The sequence below is a fragment of the Aquarana catesbeiana genome, linkage group LG09 (assembly GCF_042186555.1).
Source record: "Aquarana catesbeiana isolate 2022-GZ linkage group LG09, ASM4218655v1, whole genome shotgun sequence".
Lineage (NCBI taxonomy): Eukaryota > Metazoa > Chordata > Amphibia > Anura > Ranidae > Aquarana > Aquarana catesbeiana.
The window spans coordinates 55,635,994-55,653,528 of record NC_133332.1 but is presented as its reverse complement, the minus strand read 5'-3'; the positions used below and the strand labels follow the sequence as shown (position 1 = coordinate 55,653,528).

At 44.1% G+C, this 17,535-nt stretch overlaps 1 protein-coding gene across 1 annotated transcript in view; it reads right to left on the bottom strand.

Annotated features, from left to right (window-relative positions):
- Nucleotides 1–17,535, bottom strand: part of RAB4B (RAB4B, member RAS oncogene family) — a 56,073-nt gene that overhangs the window by 15,411 nt on the left and 23,127 nt on the right. Inside the window, exon 5 of the mRNA XM_073598547.1 lies at nucleotides 2,047–2,201. Within this exon, the coding sequence (XP_073454648.1) occupies nucleotides 2,047–2,201 (155 nt within the window). The remainder of the gene's footprint in view (nucleotides 1–2,046; nucleotides 2,202–17,535) is intronic.

The following is a 17,535-nucleotide window of genomic DNA, read 5'->3' as shown; positions in this document are numbered from 1 at the left end:
TCCAAGACAGAGAACTGAACGGTTCAAACACTGCTGATCGTTCAGTTCTCAGTACTCAGCCTGGAGAGAGCTGGTGACTGTCAATCACCAGCTCTGTGCCCCTCCAGCGCTCACCTGAGCACGAGGCTGTGGAGGGGGTGGGAGCACCTGGCTCAGGCTCTCAGCGGCTCACTGAGAGGCTGAACCCCCTGCCAGTCCAGGCTTTTGGGCAGATCATGACCATATGGCATCACCGAGGGCTATCAGGGTATGCGGACCGTTCCGGACGTTACAGACCTATATATCTCTTGTTGCAAGTAAGTCATTTTCTTACACTTCAACACTAGCCCAGAGGAAGGGGGGCCTTACTAACCCCCCCCCCCCCCCCCCCTCCCGTTTCTTATCCAGGACTTTATCCATCCTTTTACCCTGTTATACACAGACATCCATTATTTGATGCTGGCACGCCTGCATTTGGATCATAATTTATATATCCAGCCATTCTGTAGTGGATTTTGGACACTGTTCACCCCTGGAGAACCGGGGCCTCTCACCCCAATACGGGAGTTTTCATTAACCCTTGAAGTGCATTGGGAGGATGTGAGTAGACTGTGAGCCGCAATATGCGAGATACATATACAATCTATACAGCCTATAATATTGCCATTTTTTTATGTCATTTAGACTGTGATACATTTCCCTGAATAAGACATTTTTCTCTGAACTGAGCACGTTGAAACGTGTTGGAATTTCACTACTCGACACCACGGTTTCTCGGTTTCTTATCTGTGGTGATTGGCGGGGGAGACGGACAACCCCTTCAGTCGCCTATGAGAACGATCAAGCGGCGGAACTGCTGCTATGATCGTTCTTATCGTGCACAGAATCGCTGGCTGGAAAGAATGATATCAACGATGCCTGTAGCTACAGGCATCATTCAGATATCCCCTCACAAAGTCAAGGACGTCATTTTACTATGGCCCGGTAGGGAAGTGGTTAATAATACTTTAACCACTTGAAGACCGACATGTTAAACCCCCCTTCTTGCCCAGGCCATTTTTCAGTTTTCAGCACTGTGACTATTTGAACGACAATTACTCAATGCAACCCACTACCACCCAGAAAAATTAAAAGTCAGCAACTAACAATACTGTAGCTTCTGACTTTTACTATTAGGGCACTTACCTGTCCAAGCATCCGGCCAAGCCGTTTCTTGAAACAGCTCTCGGGTGCTGGAACCGCCATCTTGGCAAAGGGAAACTGGCAGTGAAGCCAATTTCCTACTGCGCATGCACGAATCATGCTGTGCCATGGAGAAGTGAGCTGGAAGTGGGAGCAGGTACCCCCCCCAACGAAGGTGCCAAATGTGGCAGCGGAAGGAAGGGGGGGTGTTAGAAAAGTGGAGCTTCCCCTTTAATATGATATCAATATTCTAAACAGATAGAGCTTTCTTTTGGTGGTATTAATTCATCACCAATCACTGTGAGAGGAAGCGGTTCAAAGACTGCAACATGCAGCCTGTGTTTACAAGTGTAATCACTGTGATTGGTTATAGCAATCACATGGCACAGGGCCAATTTCATTGGCCCTGTACCCCAATCTATAATCCGCTGCGTTCTGGTCACAGGGCACGCCGCTGAGCGCCCTAGAGGCCGTGCTCGACCGATGGGAGAGGAAGACTATATGTATACACCCTCCTGCTCTCGGGAAGGCACCGCCCAGATGTTTGTATGCAATGGCCGGGTGGGAGGCAGTTAAAGTATAACAGCACACTAAAAAAAAAAAAAAAAAAAATATTGAGTCTTTTATTGGATAAAGTGCTCCTGGTAGCCAGACACTAGGAAGCCTTTGGCCATGTAATCTTTGCCTAGGTTACTAGTATTATCTGGGGGTCCTCGTAACTGCAGCTAATACAATTAATGAAAAGTTTATGAAACTCACAACTAGACCGACATTAGAAACTATAGCAAATTTGTGTATTTTTTTGGGTTGTAAGAATACTCATAACAGTCCTTTGAAGGTGAGGAGTACACTGAGGATCCTCCCTTACACCCCAATTCCTCTCACCATTCTCTTGGGCAAACCGGGATGCCTCTAGAAACGTCACCTCTCGCTCTGCTTCCAGATCCTTCTTGTTGCCACATAAGATGATGATGATGTTAGGGCTGGCCAGTGTCCGGGCATCAGTCAGCCAGTTAGTGAGAGAATTGTAAGTCTCCCGGCTGCAAAAGAAAAAATGGAGACAAGATGTCAGTTCTCTGAAAGCTGGTATTTCTCAGATTACAGTGTAACCAACTGATAATGGTGCAAGTGGTTCCCACATTACTAGTATACTGCTATTGCCAATGTATGCTCTTAGGTTCTCTTCCTGTGTCTTCTTTAAATCTGGCTATCTAATAAAATATTCAAGGAGTTGTAAAGGGAGAAGGTTCTTTATCTTATTGCATTCTACGCATTAAGATTAAAAAAACAAACAAACAAAAAAAAAAAAACCTGTGTGTAGCAGCCACCCCAGAACCCCCTAATACTTACCTGAGCCTCATCTCTGTCCTGCGATGTCCACGAAAGTCGTCCGGGACACTCCTCCCGATTGGCAGACACAGAAGTGGAGCCATTGGCTCCCACGGCTGTCAAAGTCAGTCACCCAATCAGGGGAGAAAGGGGGCGGAGCCAGGTTGGGGCTCCGTGTCTGAATGGATACACGGAGCTGTGACTCGGCTTGGGTGCCCCATAGAAAGCTGCTGGCTGAGGGGGCCCTCGATAGGAGAGAGGGACCCGAGAAGAGGATCCGGGCTGCTCTGTGCAAAACCATCTGCACAGCAGTATAACATGTATTTTTTTTTTTTTTTAAACAAGACTTTACAATCACTTTAAAAGTGTTACTAAACCCAGGACCCTGCATTCACTACATCTGGTCTCCTACAGTACACAGAACATGGAAATGCAATTATCTTAGTTAATATAAACTGCTAATACCTTTTCTCTTTAGCAGTATATAGCAGTCTTGTGACTTCTATTAGTGTCCAGCCAAACACTAGCTAAAGCTTGTAGGAGAAGTTTTCATTCTCCTCTGACTGTCCTATGAGGCTGCATGACCCCGGACCCTCTGTCTGGACAGTGCTGATCACATACACCTTCCCAAGAAAAAAAAAAAAAAAGGTCTAGCAATATACACCAAACTGAGCATGTGCAGAGTGCCTCTAAGGCTTTGTACTATCAGGAGATGAATTGGGGACTGTGGAAGAAGGGGAGGATCAGAAAAGACAGGATCAAACAGACTTTACACGATGCAGAGGAATAACCCCTTAGGTTCCACGGTGAGCATAACACGCATGCTTTACTGCATATACAGACTGATTTTACTGTTGTGTAACACTTTAAGCTGAACTTGGGGGAATATGGAAAAAATTACCTTTGCAGTGAGGCAAGACTGCAAAGTTTACGGGCTCATTTATGTCTAGGGTTCCATTAAAAAGCAATTTTGCCTACCCCTACCCCTAGCTCTACTGGCAGTTGGGGCTTTCCTCTTTCCTCTGATGCTCTGGCTAGTGGACGGGCCCTTCAGTGTCCTTACAATGCAGGGCTGCTGGTCCTGCATTGTACATTATATCATAACTGCAATATTGGCCCAAGTGCTAAAGAGAAGAGGCAAGGGCATTAGTCACATAGAAGGAGGAGCCTGAGTTAAGCTTTTTACTAAGGCTGCACCGATACCACTTTTTTAACACCGAGTACCAATACTTTTTTGCAAGTACTCGCCGATACCAATTACTGATATCGCGTAGGTAGGGTGGTGGTTTGGGAGGGGGGTTGTTGGGGAGTTGGGCGAGGCTGGGGTGAGGACAAGGTGGGAAGTAGAGGGGTAAGTGAGGGCAGGGTAGTTGAGGGTGGGGTGAAATAGGGATTGTGGGGTGGGAGAATTGAGAAGAGGCTGTGATTGCTGGGGGAACAGGATGGGAGGGTCATTGAAAGACATGGGGGCAGAGGTGACAGTTGGTGGGGGAAGGAGGCAACACAGGGAGAGCGCCGTACAGGGCGTTAGGAGGGCGCCGTACAGGGCGTTAGGTACAGACCAGTCTACACTGACACCGTACCTTACATCATATACAGACTGGTGTGTGTATAACATATACCAGTACAGTGTTGGGGTGCAGACTGGTCTGTATATACTGTATGGTGCTAGTGTATAAGACTGGTCTGTATATACTGTATGGTGCTAGTGTATAAGACTGGTCTGTATATACTGTATGGTGGTAGTGTATAAGACTGGTCTGTATATACTGTATGGTGGTAGTGTATAAGACTGGTCTGTATATACTGTATGGTGCTAGTGTATAAGACTGGTCTGTACCCTGCTGACACTGTCCTGTACATACTACACTAACCTGTTTGCAGGACTTGCTCTCCTCATTACTCGGTTCTGCTTCCAGGGACGATTCCACAGCTGCCTCACATAGAAACAGAAGTGGCCAGCCATCCAGCTAGCTCTCTCTCTGTGCAGGAACAGGATGGGAGGAGTCATGACATCACCCACCCTCTTCTTGCTTACAGAGGCAGGAGAGAATCGCAGCAGTGCTGCATAATGAAAAAAAGACAGCCGGGAGTAGGAGTGTCGGTGTGGCCAGCTGTCATCCTGTCCCCACTCTGCTGTGGATTTTCCCAACCCCCCCCTCGTCCTGGTGCCATAAGGAGGAGTCCCGCCCCCAACTGACGTCACTTCCGGAATCGGAGCATTTTCCCCAAGTACCGATACTCATGCTAGTATCGGCACCGATACCAGTATCGGTATCAGTGCATCCCTACTTTTTACTGTACATAAAATGCGCATTCACCTATTCACAGCGCATTCATAGCGTCAGCTATACTGTTAAAACTTAGCACTACTCCTACCTACCATCAGTGGTCAGTATCCAACAAAAGAAAAAAAAGTCAAAATGGAAGACACATGCTCATGCAAACTGTTTCACCATACTCCCACTATTAAATGACAATAAAGGGCCTGTGTCAACAGGCTTTTGTTTGCTTCCAAACAGCATTCTATGAGACTATGAGGATAGAAACCTGCTAAGGCCTGATTCACACCTATGCAGGTTGCAGTTTGCATATTCCAGGTGCGTTTTTCAATACACGTTTTTGATCCACTGAAGTCTATGGAACCAAAAACAAGCCCCTTACCCTTTCCATAAAATCCACAGATGTGAACGTGACCCATAGGAAACCATGTTAAACGGACTGTAGTGTGTTTCTGCAAAACTGAAAACGCACTAAAAAATGCATAGGTGTGAACCAGGCCTAAAAGCAGGCTAAACGTAGCTCAGAAGGCAATCGCCCGCCGGTCAAACACACCTGTTAATGAATTTTGAATGATCTCAGAAGTGTCTCAAACCAATGTCAATGACACCAGCCCTAAAGTATATTCTCACAGTTATGCCGCGTACACATGAGCAGACATTACGGTAGACTTTGCCCGGCGGACGGGATTTCGTCGGACAATTTGATCGTGTGTGGGCTCCAGCGGACTTTGTTTTCTCAAAAGTTGGACGGACTTAGATTTGAAACATGTTTTAAATCAATCCGTCGAACTCGAGTTCGGTCAAAAAGTCCGCTCGTCTGTATGCTAGTTCGACGGACAAAAAGCCACGCTAGGGCAGCTATTGGCTACTGGCTATGAACTTCCTTGTTTTAGTCCGGTCGTACGTCATCACGTACGAATTTGTCGGACTTTGGTGGATTGTGTGTAGGCAAGTCCGTTCATTCAGAAAGTCCGTCGTAAAGTACGTTGAAAAGTCCGCCGGGCAAAGTCTGCCGTAAAGTCCGCTCGCGTGTACGCGGCATAATAGTTCTGCACCTAGAGTGGCACACTCCGCACACTTTGACTAACACCAGTCAAAAGCCCACAAGAAGGCAGCTCTTGTATTGTGCAGGTGACAGGTACACTTCAGAGATCATTTACATTTTTGGGGCCATGCGCACTGGGCTTAAGAGAAAAGAAAAAAAAAAAAAAAGCCAGTTCTTTTGGCAGAAAAAAAATGCTCATATAGAGCGTTTTTGTACATGCATTTATCATTTCTCCCACCTCTAAAAACGCAACCCAGAAGTGTTTTTCTGCCTCAAAACACTGAGCTTAAAATACGCCTCTAAACGTCCTAATGTTCATGGAGACATAGGAGAACATGGAGCTGCTTCTACAGGCAAGACTCCTGGAGAAGCAGAATTTTTTTCCAGTGTGCATGGCCTCCAAGGCCCCGTTCACACTGCTGCAGCTTGGGATCAGACTTGTGATATCCCCAAGTCGTGTGATATCCCATTTTAGTCAATGAGAGATGTCCTAATTAGCACTACTAACTGACTTTAGAAAAGGTTCCTTCTATACGTCTTGTGCCCATAGACTTTAATGGAAGTCGCTTCCAAGTCAGATCCTCATTTTAATTGATGTGATTTGGATCCAACATTACAGGAAGATTACACAGACATTCCCTGAAGTTGCGCCAGTCACCTGGCCTAAGGCTCAGTTCACACTGCCACCATTTGGGATCCGACTTGTGAGACCCCAAGTCACGTTACATGTGAAATCCTATGTTGGTCAATGAGAGCTGCCTTAATTAGTGCTACTGAAGTCGCTCCGACTTTAGAAAAAAATCCCTGTACTACTTCAAGGCCATCTGTACTGCTAGCCGACTTTTGCCCATAGACTTTAACCGGTTACCGACCGGCCCACGCCAATGTACGTCGGCACAGTGGCACAGCTGGGCAAATGGGCGTACGTCCCTTTGAATTTGCCGCCGTGCCATCGCGTGCGTGCGCCGGCTGAGAGCTCCGTAAGCAGGATCGCGGGTCCCGCGGACTCGATGTCTGCGGGGATACCCGCGGTCGTCTCACGGAGAGGAAGAACGGGGAAATGCTAATGTAAACAAGCATCTCCCCATTCTGCCTAATGACAGGACACTGATCATAGCTCCCTGTGATCGGGAGCTATGATCAGTGATGTGTCACAGCTAGCCCATCCCCCCTACAGTTAGAACACATCCCTAGGACACACTTAACCCCTACAGCGCCACCTAGAGTTAACCCCTTCACTGCCAGTCACATTTACACAGTAATCAATGCAATTTTAATCGCACTGATCGCTGAATAAATGTGAATGGTCCCAAAATAGCGCCAACCTTGTCCGCCAACCTTGTCCGACGTGTCCGCCATAATGTCGCAGTCACAATAAAAAAAAAAAAATTAAAATCGCTGATCGCCGCCATTACTAGTAAAAAAAAAAAAATAATAATAAAAATGCCCTAAAACTATCCCCTATTTTGTAGACGCTATAACTTTTGCGCAAACCAATCAATAAACGCTTATTGTGATTTTTTTTACCAAAAATATGTAGAAGAATACAATCGGCCTAAACTGAGGAAAAACAATGTTTTTTTTTTTTATATATTTTTGGGGGATATTTATTATAGCAAAAAATAATGTGTTTTTTTCAAAATTGTCGCTCTTTTTTGTTTAGAACGCAATAAATAAAAACCGCAGAGGTGATCAAATACCACCAAAAGAAAGCTCTATTTGTGGGGAAAAAAAAAAAAAAAGACGTCAATTTTGTTTGGGAGCCACGTCGTACAACCGCGCAATTGTCAGTTAAAGCGACGCAGTGCCGAATCGCAAAAAGTGCTCTGGTCTTTCGCCAGCAAAATGGTCCGGGGCTTAAGTGGTTAATGGAAGTCACCTGCAAGTTGGATCCTCATCCACATTGATGTTTTGAATTTTATACGGTGGGGTAGGGAAAGCCAGTGAAGAGATTGGCATAGAGGAGCAGCAGTAATTTTATGCATCCTTCTTCCAAAACAAAGGTTATCTTGCTTGTGGATTTGACCGAAGTGCCGCCATTACATTAAGAAATGACTGCGAAAGTATGGAAGGCAGAAAACAGCCAGGCAACTAGCATTTTAGAAGGCCAGCAATGGCAGCCTACATCTCTCTATATAGATGTACAGACTTGTCTGTTGAGCTTTCTCCAGCTCTTATATTTTACCAAGGCTGGACGGATGTAGCCCACAGCTGCTGAAACCCAAAATCATGGCACGGCCGTAACACCCCGACCCTCCGGTTCATATTCTGGCCAAATACCGGTTTGATTGAAGACTTCTATTTGAAGTAGATTCCTCAAAGTTTTATCCCCCCAGGAGAACAATGTGACTCTACACCTCCTTTTAGATGTATATACATACCACCGACAAACGACGGGAAATACCACCAGAATAAAGATAAACTGGAGACATCCAAAGAGATAGCAAACAAGAATTCCTTGCAACACAACAATCATGACGCAAGCAACGCCAGTATGTCATTTCTCACATCTCTTTCCATCTATGGTAAATGTTGATACTTTATTAGAGAGAAAAAAAAAGGACCGCAAAAAAAAAAAAAAAATCTACACTGTTCATACAAAACTCCACAATCACTTTATTATATATTATTTACATTTCTGAAAGGAGGATTTCATAGGAAAAAATTGGCCATACAAGCCCCCAATCTCAGGCTGATAAAAGGATACTATGGGAACACAATAAAGGCATGTCTACATGCAGCTGTCCATCATTTATGGCCCTAAGATAATAGTAAACTCCCAAATATATTTTTTGAGAGCAGACATCCTACAGAATAAAATAGTAGAAGTTCCAGATTTTTGTGTCACACAAAATTAACGGATTATAAAATGCAAAATTTCAGAAAAAAAAAAAATGCACAGTGAATTTTAGAGGACATATAATCACCCAACTGTTTGGTGAAATATAAAAGATAAGGTGCCTCATATGCACGGTGAGATTATCAGACGAATGATCTAAGAAGTAGCTTCAGCTGCCCACAGTTAAAATGGATGCAGCCAGACTCAGTGGAGTACAGAATCACAGTACATATAAAATAATATGCAAAGTGGTTGGAGGGAAGCTTCAGAATGGCAAAAACGTTTTTATTACAAATTATGTAAATAGACCGCAGTTCCTCTTTAAGCTTTGACAATAAAACCTGGAAGCGGATTGGTTTCAATGCAGAGCTCCACCAGGTTTTGCACTCTCCAGTTTTAGTAAATCAACCCTCTTGTGTCCAAAAACGTCTCCATGGCATCTAGGCAGCGGAGGATGGCTTGATCGTTGGCAGAGACCTGAGGATCTCTCCTGTGCGCACTGATTTAATCAATGAGACACTTACATCATTGGAAAGTTTGCCCTCCACTCTGGTCGGTATACCATAGAGCATCATGGGAAGTAAGCGGTTTGCAAATAAACAATAGTTTACTTCCTGATGTGTCTCCTTGTTTTCAGTGCGGATTATAACCAACTCGCGGTTTACATTTAAGTTCTGCTTCCTTCATAATATGAATTAAAGTGGTTGTAAAGCCGCTTTCCTTCTTCCTACAATCCCCTCTGTTATATTACAGTATGTGGCCCAATGCATGTTATTTAGTAAAAATATGCAGCTTCATATTTAATTTCAGAGTGCCTCTCGGCGCTCACGTGACCGCCCTCCACTGTCTTCCCCGATCCAACAGCTACAGAGGGCGGGGCTGAGAACACCTAGCTGACGTCAGCCGGGAGAAATGAGGAGAGCTGCGGGTGGTCATGTGATAGGTATGAAGCAGCATATTTTTAATAACATGCACTGGGGCACATACTGTAATATAACAGAGGGGATTATAGCAAGAAAGCAATTTGTGCAGCAGGAGGGAAGTGATCTGCCATGACACAGCTGACAGGCAGGGAGGGAGCAAGAAAAGACATCGGATGACGGTGGCACATAAACTGACTACGGTGTCAGGGCTCAGCAGCCATGATAAACCGTGGTCTGTTCACAGGGGGAGGGCAGAACCAGGCAGGATTAGCCAGGTATTACAGGGGGCCAAATTACACAGCACAAGCTCTGTGCTGTATAACATTTTTTTTTTTATAATTGTATTTTTATTGATTTTCAAAAATTTAAGTACAAAGTTTTAGCAAAACGAGCATTACATTGTCAATGCATGTGCATTATACAGCAATCATTATAGAAAAAAGAAAAACAAAGTATAAAGTAACAAATATAGGTGACAAAAAGTGTTCACAGTAACAAAACACATAGATATATTAGGTCAATTCCCTATGGTGTGAAAATAAGCGTATTATTGGAGGGAGTCTGGATCCTTGAGATCAGTTCAGGCCATATACACAGGTAGTATAGGGTTGACTTAAGATTAGGGTGAGCCTGGTGTCATGGGGGTCCCATACTCCGAAAGATCCCATGGTTCCCATATTTCAGTGAACTTGGAAACACAATTGTGTACCGAGGCTGTCAAAAACTCCATTGTCCGAATCTCAGCCACCAAGAGTAGTAATCTGGACCGTGGGGGAGGGGTATTGGATAGCCAGAATAACGGAATAAGTCTTCTGGCAGCTAGTAATATGTAGGATATTAATTTGTTTGTCTTTTTAGCTATCCCTGATGGAGGTAGGCCCAATAGATAGGTCAAGGGATCCATCGGAAGGGACACCCCCGTCACCTTTTGTATAAGAAAATGTACATCACACCAAAAAGGTTGAATCAAAGAGCACTGCCAAAAAATGTGGAACAGTGAGCCTATTTCAGTTCCACATCGCCAACAATGTTGCGAGACTGAAGGGTCATACTTATGAATTACATCGGGTGTTCTGTACCAGAACATGAGAATTTTAATGGTTGTCTCTCTCTGGGTGACACATTTGGAAGATTTAAATGTAGAGGACCAGATTCTACCCCACATCTGTATTGTAACAGGACGGCCCACTAGATGAGACCACTTGCGCATATAAAAATGTAATGTCTCTGTGATGGGAGACGACTCATGGAGGATACTATATATACAGGAAATTAAATGTAATTGATGGGGGCCTTGGGCACATAGATATTCAAAAGTAGTTGGTTTATCTAGAATTAGGGATGGTGATTTAGAATGAAAGAAATGTCTAATTTGCATATAGAAGTGGAAGAGATGTGGTGTAAGGCCAAATTTCTCACTTAAAGTGTTAAAGGTATGTAGTTTCCTTGTTATGGGATGTATAAGGTTCCTGAGCTGAAAGAGGTGAACGTTCACCCATGGGAATATCCTGCCCAAGGACATACTATCCGGAATGAGAGGGTTAAATAATACGTTTATAAGAGGGGAGCAGGGAGACATAAGGGAAAAGCGTTTAAGGCATTTACGCCATATATTTAGAGTCAGTATCATTGGTCCAGTACACTGACGTTTATATATAGGATCCAGAGCAGGGGGAGCGCCCCATACCAAGGATCCCGGGTGGACCGGGTAGAGTACTCCCTTTTCAATAGCAGACCATTGGTTTGGTGCATGTAAGGAAGACCAAGAGGTAATGGCCCTCAGGTGTGTAGCATAATAATATTTAGTGATGTCAGGAGCTCCTAAGCCTCCTCTGGATCTAATGGCAAACAACACTGAGCTTGCTATACGGTGCGCTCCGTCATTCCATATAAACTTCAGGAAAGTTCTGTGAAGTGCTTTTAATTGTGTGGCAGGTACAGCTACTGGAAGGGTTTCAAAATAATAGAGTAATCTAGGCAGTATAGACATTTTCAAAACATTAATTCTGCCTAATAGAGACAGGGGGTATTTGGTCCAGTTCGACAAAGATTTGCTGTATAACATTTTAATGAAACAGGATCCATTTTTTTTTTTTTTTAGGCCAACAAACACTTTAAAGCTCTCATTTGTCTGCCTTCTCTTTGTTTCATTTTTTATGCAGCCCCAGTGTATTCACCACTTTTATTTCATCATTAAATACTGTATATTATTTGGGGGGTTTTTTGGATTGCTTTGTCATTCCACTACTCCCACCCACCTCTCTCATCCACCACAGTGCATCATATGATGTTACAGGAAGCCTGGCACTTGGGACTTTCCAGTCTTTGAAAAATCACAATAAGAGATGGTACAGATCCAGGGCAGCCATGCAGAGGATTAGTGAGGGGTGATATTTGGGCTAAAAGGAAAATAAAAGGCTTCATTTCATTATGAAAAGTGCAAATCTGCTAGAAGAGGTAAACCTGGCGCTCACATAAAGGGCAAGAAGTCAATTGGTGGAATGCACAGTGTTACCTAAAACAAATGCAGCCTTTTTAATCAGAATGTGACTTCTTAAACCAATAATAGATGGATCAAAATTCCTTCTGAACTGTGCAAATTTCAATCCATCTATAGGCAGTCGGGTGGTCCTCATGCGATCACTGATCGTTGTATTCTGCTGGAGGGGAAGGCTCCCTGCCTGCAGAACACAATAGCGCTGCAGGAGGGACTCCCCCATTAACACTGAGGGTCCATGAACACTGGGCTTAAAAAAGCGCCAGTTCTTTTGGGAGAAAAAAAACAAAAACGCTCATATAGAGCATTTGGTTTTTTTTTTTACAAGCATTCAGTGTTTATTTCTGGAAGAAAACTGCTCTCAAAAACGCAAACCAAAAGAGTTTTTTTTTTTTCTGCCTCTAAACGCTGAGCTTAAAATATGCCTTTAAAGTGCCCTAATGTGTATGGACACATAGGATAACATTAGCTGCTTCTACAGGAAAAACGTTAAACTCCTCTAGAAGCAGCAATTTTTTAAGCCCAGTGTGCATGGACCCTGAACGTGTTGATGGGGGAATCAAGCGATTTTCTTTCCCTCAACCCATTGTTGAAGGAATGGAAAGAAAAAAAATTGCACAATGTATGACCTACCTTACACATTTTAATTTTAATTTTATTCCCTCAGGCAAAGCAAAATGACATTGCAAAACTCCACATTCCCATTAATGAACGTGTGTCGATTTAAACAAGGATGCTGCTGCCATCTACTGGAGGAGTAATGATACTGCCATTACGAAAATGCTAACTGTCTGACAGTTGACCTACTGGCTTCATACTGCAGTTCAGAAAAAACAGAATTACACGCTGGTCTCTGGTCGGCGTCCTACAGGATTGAAGCAAATGGGTCAAAATGATGAGCAGCATTTTCAGGTATTTCCAATAATAGCCTCAAGGTTGCAAGTGAAACAAAGGGGGGGGGGGGGGGGAGCAAGTTTTTCCTATGACCACCGTGGGTATGTATCCCAAGTCCAAAGTTTTCCACAGGAGGGTGAAGCTAGGAAGTAGTGATGCAGTGACGTCATATATAAGCAACACTGTAACAGTGGTTAGGATATCAGTCCAGCGCAGACTTTCTCAACCTTTCAACCCTGGAGAAACCCCAAAAATAATTTTCAGATCTCGAGGAACCCTTACTAAAACCAATTTATCAGGGGTCAATAGGAACAATGCCCCTTATACTGGTGGCCAATAGGAAGAATGTCCCCCTTAAAGTGGTGCTCAGAATGCCACCCTTAAAGTGGTAATAAACCCACTTTTTGGACTTTTACCTATAGGTAAGCATAGAATAAGGCTTACCTATAGGTAGTGGAAATATCTCCTAAACGTGCGCCGTTTAGAAGATATTTCACTTGTAGTCCGCTGGAAATTCCAACAGCGCATGCGTGGGGAAGAAACAAAACTAAGTGCCGTTTCTTCCCTAGCCTATGCCGTTTGTCGTGGCTCCCGTGCGCAAGCGCGGGAGTGATGTCACGCGGCTCCGGCAAATCACAGAGCCGGAATCCGCGGCCCAGAAGGAAGAGGGCCAGAAGATGGACGCTGCCCACACAGGGGACTTCGCTGGATTCTTTTGCAGGTAGAGTGGGACATAATGGGCTAGTATGTGATGCATACCAGCCCATTATGCTTTTCATTTGCAGGCTGCAGCAGCGAGAAAAAGAGGAAGTAAAACCCATCAGGGTTTACTTCCTCTTTAAAGACAGCTAAAAAGATATTTGGTGTCATGCTGCTGGCTTTGCTAAGTGATGCTGAACCTCGAACTCCGTAGGCACGAACTCCACGGAATCCTGGTTGAGAATGGCTGGTCCAGCGTATAGCATGGGATATTGTTCTCAGTGTGACCAGTGTTCACTGCAGTAAAAAAGACACAGCATAGGAGTATAGTGCATGGACCAACAGATCCGCTCACCCAGCTGGAAGCAGTGTGGACTTGCACGGATACTGGCTGTAGCTTTCTCGCCTGCACATCCATTGGATTTGGATCAGGGATGTGGCCGTGTTGCCGCTCAGGCACTAGGTCAGCGGCAGGTGCAGTTTGATGTGATCCGGTCCCGTAGCGGTAGACCACCTTAACCATCAACACCACATACAATTCATCTGCAGCTGGCTTTCATCAAACACGTTTAACCCCATATCGGGGAAGCCTAGAGTAAAAATGAAAAAAAAGGGGCAAAAAAGGTAGCAGGAGAGAAGCAGGAAAGCATTTTTCTTAAATGGCAAGCCAAGACATTAAATTGAATCTTTATTAGGGAGGGAGAGGTGGGGAGGCCATATGGCAGAGAGAGGAACAAGATAAAAAAAAAAAAAAATAGAGAGATAGAGATAGAGATGGAGATTATATATATATATATATATATCTCAAGTAGAAACAAAAGCGAAAACAAAAAGAAAGCAAATAGGCAATGTGCCTGCTAGAGGGAGAGCATTTATAATTATATGTATCTAGTAGATTGAGTTTTCAGATTTTCAGCCAAGTATTGCGTCTTAAGCCCCATACACACTATTATATTTTCTGCAGGATTTTGTCTTCAGATTTACCAAAACCGTGTAGTGCAAGGGCCTGCCTGATTGCATACAAATTGAAACTCTTATGCCGCATACACACGGTCGGATTTTCCGATGGGAAATGTTGGATGTGAGCTTGTTGGTGGAAAGTCCGACCGTGTGTATGCTCCATCGAACATTTGGTGTCGGGCTTTCTGTCAACAAATGTTGGCTAGCATGCTCTCAAATTTTCTGCCGACAAATGTCTGTCGGCGGATTTTCTGATCGTGTGTACACACGTCCGTCGGACAAAAGTCCGAAGTACAAACATGCAAGCTCGGAATCAAGGACGAGCCGGAAGCGCTCGGTCTTGTAAAACTATCTTTCGTAATGGAGACATCACGTGCGTCTTGTATGTCACTATGTTCGTAATTGTTGGCCAACATTTGTGTGACCGTGTGTATGCAAGACAAATTGGAGCCAACACCCTTCGAACAAAATTCCATGGTTTTGTTGTCGGAAAGTCCGATCTTGTGTACGAGGCTTAAAGGTTTGACATCATATTATATGGTTTTGGTAAATCTGAAGAAAATCCAACAGCGTGTATGGGGCTTAAGCGATCAAGAAATGCCCCAAAGTTGCATTCTGTATTTAAGCCAGGGGGAGCGAGTGTATTGAGGCGATAGATCCACATCTTCTTCTTCTTCTGTAGGAGAATAGTGGTGGCAGGTTGAGGGTATATATACCTTTCACCTTCATTCCCTCCGATTTACCACCACGGAAATCAAAGAAGTGTGCAGCCACCGGAGACAGGTCCTTTTTCTCCTCCTTGTTAGCACCATTGATGCTCCTGATGTGCTCACCGATACGTACCCTCAGTTGGCGCTAAGTTTTAGCTATGACAATGGCACTCCAACATGTAGACTACCCTTGAAGTGGCACAGTTGATGACATTTTTAATCTGCTACTCTACAGTGGGGCCAGCGTCGGTGAACACAGCAGTCCTATCGACATGTCTACACATTTGGCAGTGGCCACATGCATTCAAGCCACCATCTAGCACCCCTAATCAAGGGGATCCCAGTGGGTCAGTTCTTGCAAATTCGCAGAAACTGCTCACGGTATCAGGACTTCAAGGTGGTGACGACCGATATGTGGCCACTGCAAAATGTGTAGACATGTCGATAGGACTGCTGTGTTCACCGATGCTGGCCACACTGTAGAGTACCAGATTAAAAATGTCAACAACTGTGCCACTTAAAGGGTAGTCTACATGTTGGAGTGCCCTTGTCATAGCTATTACATAGGTAAAACTAAGCGCCAACTGAGGTTACGTATCGGTGAGCACATCAGGAGCATCAATGGTGTTAACAAAAAGGAGAAGAAAAAGGACCTGTCTCCAGTAGCTGCACACTTCTTTGATTTCAATGGTGGTAAATCAGAGGGAATGAAGGTGAAGGGTATATATACTACAGAAGGAGAAGATGTGGATCTATCGCCTCAATACACTCGCTCCTGCTGGCTTAAATACAGAATGCAACTTTGGGGCATTTCTTGATCGCTAAGACGCCATACCTGAAAATCTAAAAACTCAATCTACTAGATGCATATAATTATAAATGCTCTCCCTCTAGCAGGCACATTGCCTATATGCTTTCTTTTTGTTTTTGCTTTTGTTTCTACTTGATTTTCATTTTTTTTTATTTCCTCATTTTCTTGTTCCTCTCTCTGCCATATGGCCTCCCCACCTCCTCTCCCTCCCTAACAAGGATTCAATTTAATGTCTGGGCTTGCCATTTAAGAAAAATGCTTCCCTGCTTCTCTCCTGCTACCTATTTGCCCCCATTTTCATTTTTACTCTAGGCTTCCCCAATATGGAGTTAAACTTGATTGATGAAAGCCAGCTGCAGATGAATTGTATGTGGTGTTGATGGTTAAGGTGGCCTCTAGTGGCGAAAGCAAATAACTGCGCTTCCTTCCATGCTTTTTGGAGAGTAGAAATAAAAGCTCACCACTAGCCCCCCCTCCCCATTCCAGAAAAAGCTCAAGCCGATAAAGTGAAACTAGTTGGTTGTCATGACACCACGTGAATGACGCACTGACGTCACCATCGATGTCGGCTTGCCAGCACGCACATGCTCATGGGAATCTGAGAGTACTACGGCACTCATTTTAACTAAGGGATGCTGAGAGCGCTACGGGACCGGATCACATCAAACTGCACCCGCCGTTGACCTAGTGCCTGACCAGCAACACGGCCACATCCTTGATCCAAATCCAACAGATGTGCAGGCAGGAAAGCTACAGCCAGTATACATGCAAGTCCACACTGCTTACAGGCTGGGTGAGCGGACCTGTTGGTCCATGCACTATACTCCTATGCTGTGTCTTTTTGTACTGCAGTGAACACTGGTCACACTGAGAACAATATCCCATGCTATCCTGTACATTGTGGGAATATTCCTCGTCTATGGTGTTTAAACAGTGATTTCACTTCACCATAGTGTCAGGTGCTCTATTACCCCAGGGATGTTATGTTGACATGTGTGTGTGTGTGTAGATTTTTATGACCCAGCTGCATCTTGATCAGACAAGGTTGTCTATTTTAATTCATTTTTTTACTGAGGTGTTGGTAATGCAAAAAACACCAGATAAAAATCCCATTTGATATTTGTGTATTAAAGTTCCCTTATGTATAAGCTGCATGGTCCTAGTAATTACTGCAGGTAAGGCTCTCTTTTCACCTTTTCCTTTTTTAGGTTTCTATTATAGCCTAACTCCAGGTCTGGTGTTACTCTAGTTTAAAACCATTCCTTTGAGCCAAGCTGGCCCAAAGTAAATGTCTTTACTTTGATGAGCATGCATCTTCTATCGTCTTGTAAGTGTTTTTAATCTTATCCTATTAAAGTCATCATTTTAATACTACACTCAGATCG